This window comes from Lepidothrix coronata, unplaced genomic scaffold (genome assembly GCF_001604755.1).
Source record: "Lepidothrix coronata isolate B3197 unplaced genomic scaffold, Lepidothrix_coronata-1.0 Scaffold248, whole genome shotgun sequence".
In the NCBI taxonomy this organism is placed as follows: Eukaryota; Metazoa; Chordata; class Aves; order Passeriformes; family Pipridae; genus Lepidothrix; species Lepidothrix coronata.
This window is the reverse complement of record NW_016690428.1, coordinates 940,785-957,118: the sequence shown is the minus strand read 5'-3', so window position 1 is coordinate 957,118 and position 16,334 is coordinate 940,785. Positions and strand designations below refer to the sequence as shown.

The 16,334-nt window shown below is 42.1% G+C and overlaps 1 protein-coding gene across 2 annotated transcripts; it reads right to left on the bottom strand.

The window, feature by feature from the left end:
* Positions 1-513: 513 nt before the first annotated feature.
* PARL (presenilin associated rhomboid like) lies at positions 514-13,411 on the bottom strand. Of its 2 annotated transcripts, XM_017835126.1 has the most exons (9): positions 13,219-13,411; positions 12,390-12,530; positions 9,842-9,890; positions 7,777-7,872; positions 6,262-6,411; positions 5,870-5,940; positions 4,455-4,556; positions 2,610-2,707; positions 514-898 (listed from the first exon to the last, which is right to left on the bottom strand). In XM_017835126.1, exons 2-9 carry the CDS (start codon positions 12,432-12,434, stop codon positions 781-783), a joined length of 729 nt encoding a protein of 242 aa, XP_017690615.1. In that variant the 5' UTR covers positions 12,435-12,530; positions 13,219-13,411; the 3' UTR covers positions 514-780. The 2 variants fall into 2 exon arrangements, with proteins under 2 accessions (XP_017690615.1, XP_017690616.1); XM_017835127.1 differs by lacking the exons at positions 12,390-12,530; positions 13,219-13,411 and adding an exon at positions 10,299-10,430 and having other exon boundaries at positions 573-898.
* Between the last annotated feature and the right edge of the window lie 2,923 nt (positions 13,412-16,334).

Genomic DNA, 16,334 nt, shown 5'->3' with positions numbered 1-16,334 from the left:
CCAAATTAATGTAGTGAAAGAACCCAGAAAGCAGTATAACTTTTGGCAGAATATCAAAAACCACAGTACGTCATTCTTCCCCTGCACATAATTATGAAAACGATACCATTATAGTAAAATCCAAGATGTGAAAGCACCATGGAAGTGTATAGAAATGAAAAACACTAGTTGAATAAGCCACAGCTAACAAATAAAGGTGGACCATTAAATAGTATGTAAACCTTGGCAAACAATCCAGTATTGCTTCGAGTATTTCAAGATTAAGAACAAAAGAGACCTTTGGCTCCTCTCATCCAATCCTTCCAACAATGAAGACCACTGAAGTTCACCACCTTAGCCTTATGTTGAGTCCAACTTGTCTAAAGTTTGCCTTCTAAGAAAGCACCTTGTGTTGTCTGGCAGACATTAGGGGGGTTTGTGATTCAATAACTTCCTCAGTTTATTTTCCTAAGTATTAACCAGTTGTACTGCATTTTGAAGGGGTTTTTTTGTGGACAGAGATTTACATCACTTAATTGAAAAACATGTTTTATTACACCTTTAAAAATGTAATGCAGACTGTTACCTCAGAAAGCAATAGGATAAAAACCTTTATTGTTCCACCTTCGTCAGAGTTCATTTTCTACGGATATGCATTTTTGTAACATAATTTTGTTACATTAGAAACTTCAGCTCCTCAGAGGCTTAATGCGGAGTAGCAAAAATACCCTTCAAAACCAATTCAGTCCCACATCTTCAAGTAATATACCACTTGGGCACAAGGAATCTCTAGTATTAGAATCAGCTAGATCTTCCACCTCCTCCCTTTCCTGCGTTCTTTGTTCTCAATTCATGCCAAGCTTTCACCAGTGGTTCTCTGTTCTTCCATATGAGCTCATGGCCATAAGTCACGTACCACCTGAGAAAGACAATAATAGTTCAAATTAACTGCAACTTTTCTTTGCATCTGAGAAAGAATAGGTTGATCACTAAAACCAAGTACAAGCTTGGTATAGAAGGCAAGATAAACTGAGGCACAAAGAACAACATGCTTGGAAAGTGGCAGGTAAGCCACTTGTTCTCTTGACTCCAAACAGTTTACTTTGTGTTCTTGCTTATTTCAGTCCTGAGAATGAATAGTTTTTTCATGCCTTTAATCTTGTGATTTTGTGATTTCTTAAAAAGACACATAAAACTACCTCCACTTAGGAGACTGTTAAAACAGTTCTGTTGCTTGTGCTAATCTTTACTGACAACACCAAATAAAAGTGGTTTTCTCCTACAAAAATACAACTGCCCCATAATGAACAGCCACATTCCACTCAAAGTGAATTTTCTTCTATAAGCATCTAAATGAAGATTTAATCTATCTAAGTGTTCTATCTTAATTTATATTCATAGAGAACTATATATTCTGATATATGAATATCAACATAAGTGATAAGGGAGGTTATGGTGCAGAGGAGAGGCATGAGGAGAAGCAACCACATGGAAATAGGTTGAAGGTTCTCCCACAAACCTGACTCCACACCTGAGTCCTGAATAACAAAAGCACTTTTCTCAGGGAAACCGGTCACTTTCCAAAGCAGACAATTGTCTGGGAGGCAATATATAAAAAATACTTTGGCCATTCAACACATGCCCTAAATAAAGGCCCTGTTTTAGGATGAAGTGACCAAAATGATCACAGAGCAGAACGAACAGGTAAAACAGTGTAGGTGAGGAAAGCAAGAGACTTGTCAACTCAAGACAGTTTTTACTGCAACTGCCATCCTTTTTTAGTATGTGAATCTGCATTATAATGCAGATTGTTCATTCCCTTGTGATGCCAGAGAAGGGGAGGAGACAGTGCAGCACAGAACTTACTGACACCAAAGCCAAGACATAGCAAACACTTTGGTCTACAAACCGGTTTGCCGTTAAATCTGCCTAGTGAAATCTCAGGCAGGCTTTTCAAATGCCTACCTATGTTAAAAAAGGCTCTTAGCAATCGTGTGCCAATTAAGACAACACTGCAATTGGGTTGAAGGGAAAAAACTCACAATGTAGTTGAAACATGGAACAATACAGAACTGCTTCCTACAAACTTGTTTCTAGTAGTTCTTACTAATTAGGAAAGGTCCACACAAAGGCAGCACAACCACACTGAGAAAACAGCAGTACAGGCTGCCCAAAGGAATTTGGCCTGGGCTTATATTAACTCTGTAGCTCTCTCTAAATTGGCAATTAGAGGAAAAACACTGAGACAAAGGCATTTTCTTAGCTGTTTAAAGTTATTTTAATTTGTCCATGCTGTTTCGTGAGAATCTTTTCTGCCTTGTGACTCTCTTCAATGTTCTGGGAAGAGCTGGACAGCTAGCCAGCTCAGGTTATGGTGACAGGAAAACCTTACATGTAATCTATGATTCTAAGGCAGTTCAGCTCAATTCTTCCAGTCCTAAGCCTCTGTTAACAGCATTTTCCACAGAATTTTATAGCACTACAAGAACAACAGTGAGTTGTATTCAATGCTAGTTAAGAAAACTTTCAAAAAAAACCACTGTACTTCAGCAATAATAGGAAGTAAAGAAGAAAAAATACAGGACTGATTTAAATACAAAACAAGCAGAAGTTAGTAAATACAGACTTACATTCCAAAGAGAGCTCCCCCAAGGTGTGCAGCATGGTCAAAAAGTCTCCAGCCTAAAGCAAGTCCTGCAGTGTCAAATGCAATTATGGCTTTTAAAGCCTAGAAAGGAAGAGAACATGGAATGGACAGGACCAGTCACAGCACAAAAAATGGCCACTGATAACAGTTTTCTATCCTGGCACAGAGCAAGTATTTGGGATCAACAAACATCATATATATTTTATATCAAATGAATCACTATAAAAAATACATTGTTTTAAAACAACATACTCATTCCTCAGCTGTACTGTGCTGTGAAAATAGACCTGAGCATCTACAGAATAGTGCAGGGTAGGAATGTGTCCTTTTCAAACAAAATACATTTCAAATTCAGGTCAGGAAAAAGACAGAAGTTACCTGAAAGAGTACATGCTATAAAAGACACCACAAAACATGTAACTGCAGCATTCTCATTCTCTGATTCTGATGTAGCTTAGATTTATGTGCATCTGTCCTCCCAAACTCAACCCGCTAGTGGATGGAACATGTGGGGCAGACCCTGTTATCTGACATAAATTGATCATCACACTCTAGTTTTAAAGGGTATGTTTGTTAGAAGACAGAAAATCAGGATGACAACATGAGCAATGGTGTACTATCCTCAGGAGACATAAGCCACCATAACTGTCAATACACAAAATTTTACTAGATGGCCCATTTCATAAAGACCAACAGATTTAATGTTAGGATTAAATGTTACTTTAGGCAGGAATTCTTTCCTTTAAAATATGTATTATAATAGCAGCTCTCTTGCTACATTGGCTTTATTTTAGAAGCCCATTACAGTATAGGTAAGGTAGGCTAAAGGAGTATGTAAAGTTACATACAATCACATAAAAGGGCTAAAATTATTCCTACCGCAATAGCCAATATTGCTCTTGCTCTGCTGTTGCAATGAGTACTTGATCATGGCAATGCTCTCTGTGGCTCTGCCAATATTTCTACCCTGGCCATCTTTTCTAAGAAAGATACCATTAAAGGGTGGCATGCAAAAAACCCACATCCACTCAAGCAGAAGTGCAAGGAAAATACAAAGGCTACATCTAAGAACACTTGTTCAAATATGTAAGCTTCCCTTACAAAAAGTATTAAATTTCATGATCTTGGAATGATGTGGCTTAACTGCTTTAAGCAGTAAAACAACTTTAAGTACAGGACCAAAGATGATTAACTTATTAAAACAAGTTAAGATCTACATAAGAAGCTTTCCTTAAATGTGGAAGTGGATGTGCATAAAAGACCTTAATGAAACAAAAAAAAAAAGAGTCCTAGTACTACACACGAAGGAAAGTTTCAGTGGTTTATTATTAATCCCACAAGTGTTCTTAAAAGCATCAAAAGATGATATCTAAAGGAGGAGACAAATATTCCTCCAGGGTTGGAATGTTATCTCCCACGAGAAATGAAGTTTGTCTTTAAAGGCAGTGTGCCAGTATTAGATTAGCCTGTTACTAGTGCTGCTACCAAAAATATCACTCATCAGAAAGAAGAGGATGTGTATGCAAGGTTTCCTCAGACAGGCAAACCTGACTCCCTCCCAACTTCTTTCACCTCTTGGGATCAGATTTAAAACAGACTCATGGATGATGGGATTTAGGATAGCTCTAAATTCACTCCACACTGGTGTAGTGACTTCCAGGCTGCAACAATTCTGATTAGTCCCCACGACTTTCATGACCTGCACTCTCTTTCAAAATAAAATTAACAGTTTAGAAACACAAATGAAGAGGACACCTGCTCAGATATCGGAGAGGTATGGGGAAGATATTTAAAGAGTAGAGTTTCTTTGAAGTTCAGTGACACTTACGCTTCCTGCTGTAAATGTGAACATTGGAAGAAGTATGATGGCCAGTTTTGCTTCGGGCATCTTTGTACATACGGCTGCAAGGACAGTCATTATTGCTCCTGACTGTAAATACATTAAAAGACATCAAAGTAAGCTGAGATGTTACATAAAGGAAAAATTATTTTCCTGCATGTGAACCCCTTTTCCTTTTGGGCTTTTATTTTCAAATGCAGCCCTGTGGTAATACTCAAAGTACAGAGCACCACAGCAAAGTTCAAAATAAAAATAAACCAAGACAGCATTATTTCATTTCAATATCTGAAATTATAAGTACTGGGAAAAAAATATCCTTCAAATGCTCTTACATAATTAAGAAATACCCACCCCCACCCCTGTTTTTAAGATAACAATTTATGTAAATGTGCTTTCACCCAAGTAAGCCCTGGAAATCTAACATAGATTAATCAAACAAAGGGAATAATTCTGAAGCTTGTACAAAATCAAGGAAAATAACAGATGGACAGGGACAAAAATCTTTTGTCAATGAAACAAGTAATTCCCTGGACTGTACTACATTGACCATGGGGTTTTGTATCCATAAAATAATCACAATGGAAAGACTCTGAACACAGTAAACTAATGCAATGTGTAGCAATTTCAGTAAGTTCAGATCAGTAAGACTAAGGGAAAGTAACTTGCTCCAGATATAGTTATTCATAAGATAAAGGGACAATACACAGCACTTCTAAAAATTCTAACTGCTGCACAGCTAAACAGATTTTTTTTTTAATTTCAATAGAAAAATGAGAATCCGACTTTTGGCTTTTATCAAAATTATTTAGTAAAGGAAGTTAAGAAGTAAATGCCTATGTTAATCTCAAACTTAAAGCAAGTTAAGTGTTTCAAAACGTTCTACTACTAAAAACACTTGTAAAGAACTCGCAACCACAAGAGCTCCTCAGTCTGCCTCACATCTTTCATCCAGTGAGATTTTTGGCAGGAGTGCTGGCCTTCCTGCACAGCATGCCCTACAACTTGCACTGGGATCACACACTGAGTTTGATTGTCTGATTACATATCTCTTTCTAAAGTATTCTATTTTCAATTAGAGAAGACTGATACACAATTATGAAATACTGTTTCTGCAATAAGTTACGTAACTGATCTACTCAGACACAAGAGGTCCTGCTGTTAAGGACCCATTTACAACGCTTAGCATTAAGTGGCATTAGTTCTGGGTGGCTGCTGCAGCAGAATCAAACATACTGGATGAACAGGAGAACCAGTTCTTGCCTGGGTACTTGATTTTGGTTAACCTTCCTAATTTTCATTATCTCACATATATTCTTGGCTTTTAAGCAGGTTAAAAAATACAGCAGACTTTCAAAATGGCTTCAGAGATCACTATAAGGTCTCTCACATTCCAAGATACTTACAGCTCCAAGGGATGGTTCAAACCTTCCAGTGGCCATTTTAGCAACATAACTGACAAAAGTGGAGATAACCCCTAAAAAAGAGAAATTACTATTGGAAGCAATGCTAGCAATGCAGACAAGCATCAGAAAGCACAAACTAACTGTCACCTTTTCTCACAAAACTTACATAAGTCTGTATTTTGGTAGCAAAGCATGAATTAAAAACAGACATGGTTTTATCATGGTATTTTGAAGCCCAGTATCCTAAATCTACCAAAAATCTGTATAACAGCAAAGAAGTACTGCTTTTAATATAGAGCAATGGCCATCAGTCATCATAACTGTTAACTATGCACACTCTTTACTTGCATGAATACATATTTATATTTTTAAGTATATATTTTATATATTACCAGCAGAAAGATATACTGCAATGAACTGCTCGCATCCCAGAAGAGAGACAATGCTGCTGGAAAAACTCCATAAAACATACATATTTGCTGCCATGTGGAACAGAGAGAAGTGACTAAACGTAGAGAGCAGCATGGGAGAACACAGGGCTTCTACAAAAGAGAAAAACAATGAACATAAATAAGTCAGTGTTTTAATTTGCTTCAACTTACATGTCAACTTGCATGCAAACTAGACATTTATCAAGACATACTGGGGCTAATTATGCTTAGATTCTCCAATACAAGCTACGATATAAACCCAGAAATAGAACAAATTTCAAATTCCGTTCAACACCTTTGGAAAGGTAGAACATACACCCCAGAGATATGCAAGCTGTACAGTCTTAGTTACCTACAGGGGATTGTTTCATAGAAAACATTTATCTCATGACATGTGTCCTATGCTTTGAAAAAGGAAAAAAATATATTTATATGTGTATATAGTGAAAGATTTTTAATATATAAGCAGCTATATAAAATTAATTTGCTACAGAGATGAACTCATAAATCAAAACCAGTTTTATTTTCAAAAAGCTACTAGCTCTCCTCACTGAAACAACAGCCCTGAAAGTGCAAACAAGCCAATTAGCGGGTTTTAAGGTCAGCATTATTTAAAACATGAGTGTTTGGGGTGACATGCTCAGATCTGGATAACAGCTATCTTCAGCTTTGGAGCCCGTAGAGGAACTAGTTGAATTTCCACTTTTTCAGCAGAAATTAAGAGGATAGCAGGAAGTACTTTCCAAATACATTTGTCTCATCCTTTTAGTTCTTTGCTGTAGAAACGAAAATCAATTGTTCTGCTATTAAATACCAGTAACTTGCTTTCCTAAGTTAATCTCTTCAATACATTTCACACACAGTGAAAGAAAAGTCTGTGCTTAGTTTGTTTTTTTTTAATGTGACTCAAAGCTTTGAAACAAGGACCCCATACACAACATACAGACTAATGTTTGTCTACGGACAAAAGCGTCCATGCATGTGACTGATGACTGTTCTATCTGCTCCCACTGAACATTAATCATTTTGAGTCCAGTTTTTGAATGGCATTATGTAATACAATTTATTTTTCTTCTTCCTAAAGAGTGGCTTGATTTGCACTCTGTCCAGCAAAGCAGCTGGGGTTCAAATCACTGGGAGGAGTGCCTCTTCACCTTCACACAGGTAGGGGCTGCATCCCACTGAATGCAGCAAAAGGCCAGATAGCAAGCAACAGTTTTGGTGTTACAATATTTAGAAAAGCACCAGTTTTTTAAGAAAAAAGTTTGTCTTAAAAAAATCAGATCCGTTGCTTTTAATTTTTTCCCCTTAAACCATCTCCTGCCCAGACAGAACGATGTGTTTGGGCACGACTGAGATTGCTTGTGGGTGACGGAGCTACAAGTGAGCCATGTGCCACCTGAAGCTTCTGCAGTATGATCAGACCTTCTATTACATCCCTATGGAAGAAAGTCACTCAAATTACTGTTCACTTACTGGAGGATGGATTTGAGGTGAAATATGTAAACATAATCCGTCGCATGCCGGGCAGCCTCCACAAACAGAATACAAAGGCATTTGCAGCTATAATACCTATTAAGAGGGAAAAATAAGTATAAAAGCAAACTATGAATGTAACACACTATAGTGCTTACTGTAAACAAGTATTTAAAAGGAAGCCTACAAGAATTATACGTTTTCTTCACAATTCCATAAAAGCAGTAGACACTTCTTACTTTGCATAGAGTTTAGAAAAAGCAAAGAAAAATACTGAAAGCTACATTTACATAGTGGAAGTCTTTCAGAAAAAATGGCATTTAATTGCAGCTGTTTTAACATAGTGTAATGAACACAATAGTCCAGAAAAATCTGTGCTGAGAACGTTCAAGCTATGGTTTCAAACTCCTATTCCACTGCAGAATCAACAAAATAGGAGCCAGCTAAGAGGTCCCATTTCCTGCTCATCTAGCTTTTTATTCTCCAGTGGCACTGTCTGCTGCACAGTTTCATTTAACTGCATAAGGAAAGAAGACTGTGGGAGCCCTACAAACACACAGTAGGCATCCTATCCATTTTTGGGAGAGGGAATTGTAAAGATTCTGCTTAGAAATCAAGCACAGAAAGTTGAACTGGCATTGCTAGGGCATAATCACCTTTGGGAGACAGCAAATGCACAGCTTTTTACTTCACAGATGTTATTGAAGTCTTTATTTTAAATAAGAATACTTACTTTAAATAAGAATGTAATTTATTAGAAACATAATGACAATTTATTATTTCCTGTTTAAAGCACCTTCCCTATTTCTGTCCAAGTAGTTATGTATTTAATATGTTTTATAATAGCTAGAAATACCAAGGGGGAAAATAATTGTGATTCCTTTACACAACAGTATATCTCAGATACTCAGTCTCATTTGAAGTTTGCAACAAAATGCAAGGACTGTGAAAAGCTATGACACATATATCCTAGAACTAAAATTTCAATAATCTCTTCTTTCAATGCTCCATCCTATTGGACCATGCTCCTCTATTAGAGGAAATACTTTCCCTGAACGCCAAACCAAACTGTTACAGAACTGTCAGCAATTTCAGTACAGTAAGTCCAACCCTGTTATGGCAATCAAGGGTAAGTATCTGAATGGCTCAGGCTTTACCAGCAACAATTTCTACTGCTCCTTAGATTAACTTGATGTTGAGGGACACAGAGACTGTATCAATTTTCAGTGCCCCACAGTATCTATGTCAGGACCTGCCTTGCATGTTGAAGTGATTCAAAGCATTGTACAAAACTTCCTGACAGCACTTGTTAATTGAGTGGCTTGAGATGGTTCTGGCCCGAAACATTCAGCACTTATGCAACCTATTCTTAAACTGAGAGTCAACACTTCCAAGGTTTAGTAAGTTGGTAGAAATTTTTTTTCCAAAATGCTTCTGTAGAAAAGTTAAATGACATAGAAATAGCACCTTAAGTAACCTTATGCTAATGAACTGCTAATATAGATTCCGTAAATACTTAATGTAGAACACATAACAGCATATAGAGTTGAGCTACTTCATCTGCATTTGAATCAAGTTCTCATCAAGTTCTTTTCACATATCACATTTATCTTGGGGATTTCAACTGGCACTGGGCTAACCAATCAAAGCTACATTATACCAAAGGAAGCACATAGGATAATTTTTGCTACTTTTTACATAACATGCTGCAAGCAAGTAACTATGAGGGAATTTTATTTTCACCTATCAGTGGAATACATATACCTATTCCTTCTAAAAGCATTTGCTGTTTTTCACAGTTCCTGAGAAAAATGCTGCTGTGGGAGGATTCTAGTTAATCCTCAACACTCCCTCACCTAGATCAATAGGAATTTTTTAAAGGCATACAAAAAATAGTTGGTGAGAAGAAGTGTAGCAGAAATAGTGTATGTGCAGGTGTAAGTTTACACATGCTTTGTGCCCAACAACCTAAAGGTGGTATGAAAGCCATCTGTTTTAACATACTGTACCTGTTTGCCATATTTCTCTTCCTGTGAATGTCTAATACTTGTAAGCTAACACAAACCTGTCACAGTCCGCTGACCCTCAGTCAGGCTATTCCACCAGCTGTTAACCTGAAACAGAATAGTTGTACATCAATGCCACTGGGAAGTATCTGCAATTTCAAAAACAGTCAATAAGGTTATGTACCTTTTTTAAGAATAGAAAGCATTTGTTTGAAGTCTGTGAAGTAAATCAGTTTCAAACTTTTTTACTTCTGATTGCTTTGGCTTTTCAAGTTGACATTTCCTTACACAAGAAAAGTTATCTACTCTCTTCTTCATAAAATGCCCCAATATGGATGAAGAGTTTCTTTAAAAAGAATGGACTTATATCCTTTGACACAACTTCATAAGTTTACCCTGCTTGTATTAAACAAGGATCTAGCCCATAATGCTTACTTTAGCAGATTAGCCAAAGTTAGCATAAATCCTGCCTCCACTAAGCCTCACCCTAATGCTGTCTAACATCACACCACCCACCTTTGAGAGATTCCACTTTTGTGCCAGGATCACTTTTGCAGAGGTGGCTCACAAGATGTGGAATCCATTCCCCCTTGCGTCCAGCTCACCCAGCCCTCCTCCAAGTTTAAAACCCCTGAAAAAGTTCATTTTGAGTGCAGTCAGCCCACAGATAAATTGCACCCCCCTTTCCACTCCTCAGCTTTCAGAATCATTTTGCACAAATATTTTGTTGATAGCTCAACGACCTTCCAACCATATTGATAGTTGTCATTAACATTATCTGCAGGTTGGAGGCAGGGGAAATAATGCTGCAAGAAACAAAGCATTCATTATTTGATACCAAAGTAACAACTTCACTGCATTTCTTTTTAATTCTCTGGCACAGGATACAGATATCAGTTCTCCAGTATAAGAACACTAAACAAACATGACTTTTCTAAAATACAAGAATTAGATGCCCTCAGAAGCAACTGGGAGAATCCTGAACTCTTAAAAACAGAACTTACCCGTTGAAGATGGGGATTGGCAGTTTAAGCCTATTAACAACAGGGCAGTTTTGTTTTCTTTTTTGGATAGCTAATCACCAGATCTTCCCCTTCAGGTTTTGAAGGAAAATAAAAGTATAAAACCAAAGTTATTTAAAATACTAAGTGCTGATCATAATCTCACTTGCAGTTCATATACACCAAGCAAGAAAGCATGGTGCGAGAGTTAATTTTCTTTCTAGCAGCTTATACATGGTGCTGTGTTTTAGATTTTTGACCAAAACAGTACTGATACCACGCTGATGTTTTAGGTTTTGCTGAATGGTACTTGCACAACATGAAGACCTTTTCCATTTCTCACTCTGCCTGTGCAGTGACAGAATAGGGGACAGTGATAGGCTGGGAGGGGATACAATTGAGCAGATGAGCTGAACTAACCCACTGATATCTAAAAAGATATTCCCTACCACATAATGTAATCCCCCAAAAGAGGGGATTTTAGGACATTTAAAATATTTTGCTCATCAACTGGCTGGGCACTGGTCTTTCCACAGGAGATTGTGACTAACCACCTTCACATCACTTGTTTTCTCCTCTTGTCTTCCAGTTACTAATCAATTTTTTGGTGGTTGCTTTATCTTTATCCCTTAGTTTTCTTGCTATTCTTCCTCCTTTCCTCTTTCCTCAACCCACTGTGGGTTTGTGAGGGACATGAGTGAGCAGCCACGTGGTGCTCTGTCGCCCACCAGGGTTATCCCACATGCCCATTTCCAAAGCTGTACCAGTGTGCACAATATACATTATAAACACAGCTCCTGTGTCCTGACCAGGACCCTGAGCTTCTCCAGCTCCACACTCAGCCCTGCTTCCCTTGGACAACCAGACCTTACAGAGTATCAAGCCTGGTCTATCACAATTCATAGCAGTAACACTGAAGCAAACATAAAGCATGCATGCATGTTTAGTTTAGTTTTAAGTATACTTAATTAAAAACTAATTGATTGATACTTTTGGGATACCAACTAAATTTGTAACAAATCTCACAGCACTAATTTTGTTCTTGCTGTCCAAACTCCAAGGCATGCAAATGTCAGCTCTCAAAGTAAAAAAGCCCTCTAAACACTCGTATTTGTCAGATTTTGGAGGCTGAAAATACAAATGCATTTCAGAAGCCAGAGCATTGAAAAATCTTATGCTTAAGGTTCAGAATTTAAGCTAGCTCTGTCCTTTTTGGGAGTTCATGTTCACTTCTGAGAACACTTAGACATAGCAGGAATGTTTGGTTTGGGTTTTTTTATGGTGAAAAAACAAGTGGTACCTAGTTTAGATATACAAACTCCTTTCCGGCATTTCTGGGTGAAGGCAGTATTTTTCTCTATTTTTCACTATACCTTTTGCAGTGATATTGTAAGTCACGGTTTTCTGGAACTAATTCTATCAGTTTTTCTTGTAAGGAAACACATCTGCTGTAATTTGCTGAGAATCAGTTACAAATCAGAATAATGAGGACAAGTATCTGTTGCACAAATAGTGCTCACACCGGAGGAGGGATGCAGCTGTGCCTGACACTCCTGCAGGAATCTACCCACGTGGGAGCAGCCTGGGCCTAGCGCTGCGTGTGTACCTGCTTTCTGAAGTCACCTCTCTTCTGCGGCCGCATTTTATCCATCCAGTCCGCTCGAGCTTCCTCGAAGTAGGTCTGGACCCGCGACTTGAGCGACTCATACTGCCAGATGGCAGCGGACCCGAAGGCCGAGCCTGTAAACTGGGCGACACCGGACAAAGGCTCAACAACTGCTCCATCCTGGGGCTCCAGCCGGGCTCATCCCAGGCTAACACCATGCACTGTGCCGGCTGCTCAGCCCCACGGCAATGGGAGCTGAGCATCGCTGATGGACAGGGATAACAGAAACTGGATAATGGAAAAGACCTTTAAGATCATAAGTCCAACCATCAAGCCAGCACCACCAACACCATGTTTACCACTAAACCATATAATCAAGTGCCATATCCACGTTTTTTGAAAACTTGCAGGAATGGTGACTTAACTGCTGCCCAGGGCAGCATGTTCCAAAGCTTTACAACCCTTTCTGTGAAAAATTTTCTTACTATCTAATCTAAGCCTCCTCTGGTGCAACCTGAGGCCATTTCCTCAGGTTTACCGAATGCTAAGTGTCACAAGATAATACTTTATCAAAGAGGTTCGCAAACAAAATGCGTAAATTAAATTATTTAAGTTCGCTGAAATGGAGTGAAACTGGGATATCTTTACAACATTTCCATTGATTTAGCTGAAGTTCCTTCGTATTATCTCAGTGTAACGGCACAGTATTTGGCCAACAACCTTGCACTAACTTTGAGGTACTGAGAAACGAAATCCAGGAAAGCAGAATTCCACTGAGAAAGACGGAACACGCTCCCTGCCGACCCCGCTCCCCGCAGGAGCCACTTACCCCGACAGCGAAGAGGAGCGGCTTGACCAGGCGGCGCGGCGAGGGGCGGCCGGCGGCGGCGGTGGGCGACGGCGGGCAGAGGCTGCGGCGCGGCGGCGCCGGGGCGGGCGGCGCCTCGGTCGCGGTCGCCGGGGGCTCCTCGGGCCGCGGCCGCGCCCGGCGGAAACCACGCCGCGGCTGCAGCAGCAGCACAGCGAGCCTGCGGGGGAAACACGCGGACCGTCAGCACCGCCCGCCCCAGCTGCTCCTTCCCTTGCCTTGCCTTGCCTTGCCTTGCCTTGCCTCGCCTTGCCTGCCTGCCTCCCTCCCTCCCTCCGCGCCCTGGCCGTACCTGTGCGGCCGCGGGGCCCCGGCGCGGGCCCAGCACCGCCACGCCATGTTGGCGCCTCCCCGAGCACTTCCGGGGCGGCCGGGCGACATCTTCCTATGGAGGGCGGGGGAGCCGCTCGGTCACCGCATCGCGCCAGGCAGCCGCGGCTCCCGGGGCCGCTCCGCACGGGGGTCGGGGGTGGGTGGGTCGGGGGATCGGTCGGGCAGTGCCGCGGGATCGAGGCAGCGCGTCCCGCCCCGGCCGCCATGTTGGGTGGGTGGCCTCGGCTCTGCCGCCATGATGAGCGTGGCAGCCCCTTCACCTACCGGGCCCCCCTGGCGAGAAACGCTGGCGCTATGTAACCAGGGGCTCCATGATTTCGCAGAATCACAGAATATCCTGAGTTGGAAGGGACCCGCAAGGACCATCGAGTCCAACTCCTGGGCCTGCACAGAACCATCCCCACGAGTCACACCATGTGCCTCAGAGTATCATCCAGACTCTCCTTGAGCTCTGTCAGCCTTGGTGCTGTGCCAGCTGCCCTGGGGAGCCTGGTCAGTGCCCAACCACCCTCTGGGAGAAAAACCTTTTTCTAATATCCAACCTCAGCCTCCTCTGACACAACTTCAGGCCATTCCCTCGGGTTCTGTGACAGAGAGGAGATCAGTGCCTGCCCCTCCTCTTCCCCTCATGAGGAAGTTGTAACTGCACTGAGGTCTCCCCTCAGTCTCCTCGGGGATGAACTGACCAAGTGCACTCAGCTGCTCCTCATATGGCTTCCCCTCAAAACTCTTCACCATTTTCATTGCCCTTCTTTGGACACTCTAATAGCTTAATATCTTTCTTGTATTGTGGCACCCGAAACTGCACACAATATCCAAGGTGAGGCCAGTGCAGAGCAGAGCCTTCCTCAACCAGCTGGCAATGCTGGGCCTGGTGCCCCCCAGGACATGGTTGGCCCTCCTGGCTGCCAGGGCACTGCTGACTCATGTCCAACTTGCCATCAACGAGGACTCCCAGGTCCCTTTCCTGGCACTGCTTTCCAGCATCTCATTCCCCAGTCTGTCTTCAGGCACCTAGATTGTCCCATCCCGGGTGCAGAATTTGACACTTTCCCTTGTTTAACTTCATACAGTTGATGATTGCCCAGCTCTGTAATTTATCAAGGTCTCTCTGCAGGGCTGAGTTAATGTATACTGTTCTCTAGAAGCCTTATGGAATAGGCAGAGCCTGCCTCCTCCTAGCCTGGGGCTCTGCCTGCAGCAGCCCAGGAGGTAGGGAGGAGGCTGGGGCTGCTGCCTCGGCCCTGCCTTGCTCTGTGTGTGGTTCCACACGATCTCACCACACCTCACCACCTTCCCTCACCTGGTTCCTCCACCCTGCCTTACCTTGCCTCCCCACTGGGCTGCTCCAGCAAAGGGTTGCGTGAGGCCGATCAGGTGCAAGACAGCTGCTCCCACCCCACAGCCTTCTCCCAGGCTCTTCCCTGTATCTGTATCAATAATAATGTACCCAGCAGTACTAGAGAAGTGATCATCCCCCTGTACTCAGCATTGGTGAGCCTGTATCTCAAGTACTACGTTCAGTTTTTGGCCCATCACTTTAAAGAGGAGTTTGAGGTGTTGGAGTGGGTCCACCGAAGGGTAACAAGGCTTGTGAAAGATCTAGAAAACTTGTATTATGAGGAACAGCTTAAGGGAGCTGGGTTGGTTTAGTCTGGAGAAGAGGGGGTGCAGGTGTGACCTCATTGCTCTCTACGACCACCTGAGAGGAGGTTGCAGTGCGGCAGGACCCATCTTTTCTGCCGCACCTGCAGTGAAGAGGACAAAAACTGAGACAGAGGAGATTCAGATTAGATACTAGAAAAAAATTTTTCCCCGTTGGGGTGGTCAGGCACTGGAATTGGTTTCCCAGGGAGGTGGTGCAGTCACCCCTGGAGGTGCTCAAGAGGAGTCTGCATCTGGCACTGGGCGATGTGGTTTAGTGGTTTATGGGTTACAGTGGTAGCACTGGGTGGACAGTTGGACTGGAGGATCTTAAAGGTCTCTTCCAACCTTGATGATTCTGTAATCCTGTGATTCCCCATGCATGCTTGAGCAGGTGCCCCGGGTGCCTTGTGGTCCCCTTGCTGCTGGCTGGGGCTCCTGCTCTCTGGCACTCTGCTGCTGTTCCTGGCACCATCTCCATGCCAGCTGAGCTCCGCAGGGCTGGAAAGGTGTGTTGGCAGGGAGCAGTCCCCTGTCCACACCGACACCCTCCTGAAATTAAATGAGAAAAGAGAACAGGTTTCTGCTTTGCAAATAACTTGTAGGTTCCCAGAAGCTGTGTGTGCCTTCCTGGTTATCTGTGTTGCCATAGAGATACCCATGGGACAACCAAGCGCTGTACATGCCAGTCACGCCTGGGCTGCCAGAGACCAGAGGGCAGAGCCTCCAAAATCAAGCAGCTGAATAAACAGTGGTTTATCTCAAGCTTGTATGGAGAGGGTGAGAGGCAGCAGTCACGTATTGCAGCAGGAAAAGTTCCCCGTGGGTGTGAGGAACATGCTCCACGGGAGAACAGCTGTGCAGTTTCCAGCCCCAGAGGCCACTCCATTGGCTGGAAAAGCTTGGGTGACCTGATCCAACACTGAGGCTGTGCTTTAGCAGAAGATTGGCATCAGTATGGCCCCTTCCAGCCCAAGTTATTCTATAGTTCATTGTGTGAAGAGAAAGTTAATAGCAATGTGAAAGTGATCTGCATCTTGTAATTGCAAGTGGTTATGAGCCTGATTAGGTTCTTAAAAAGTTACAACAACTTCAGGAGC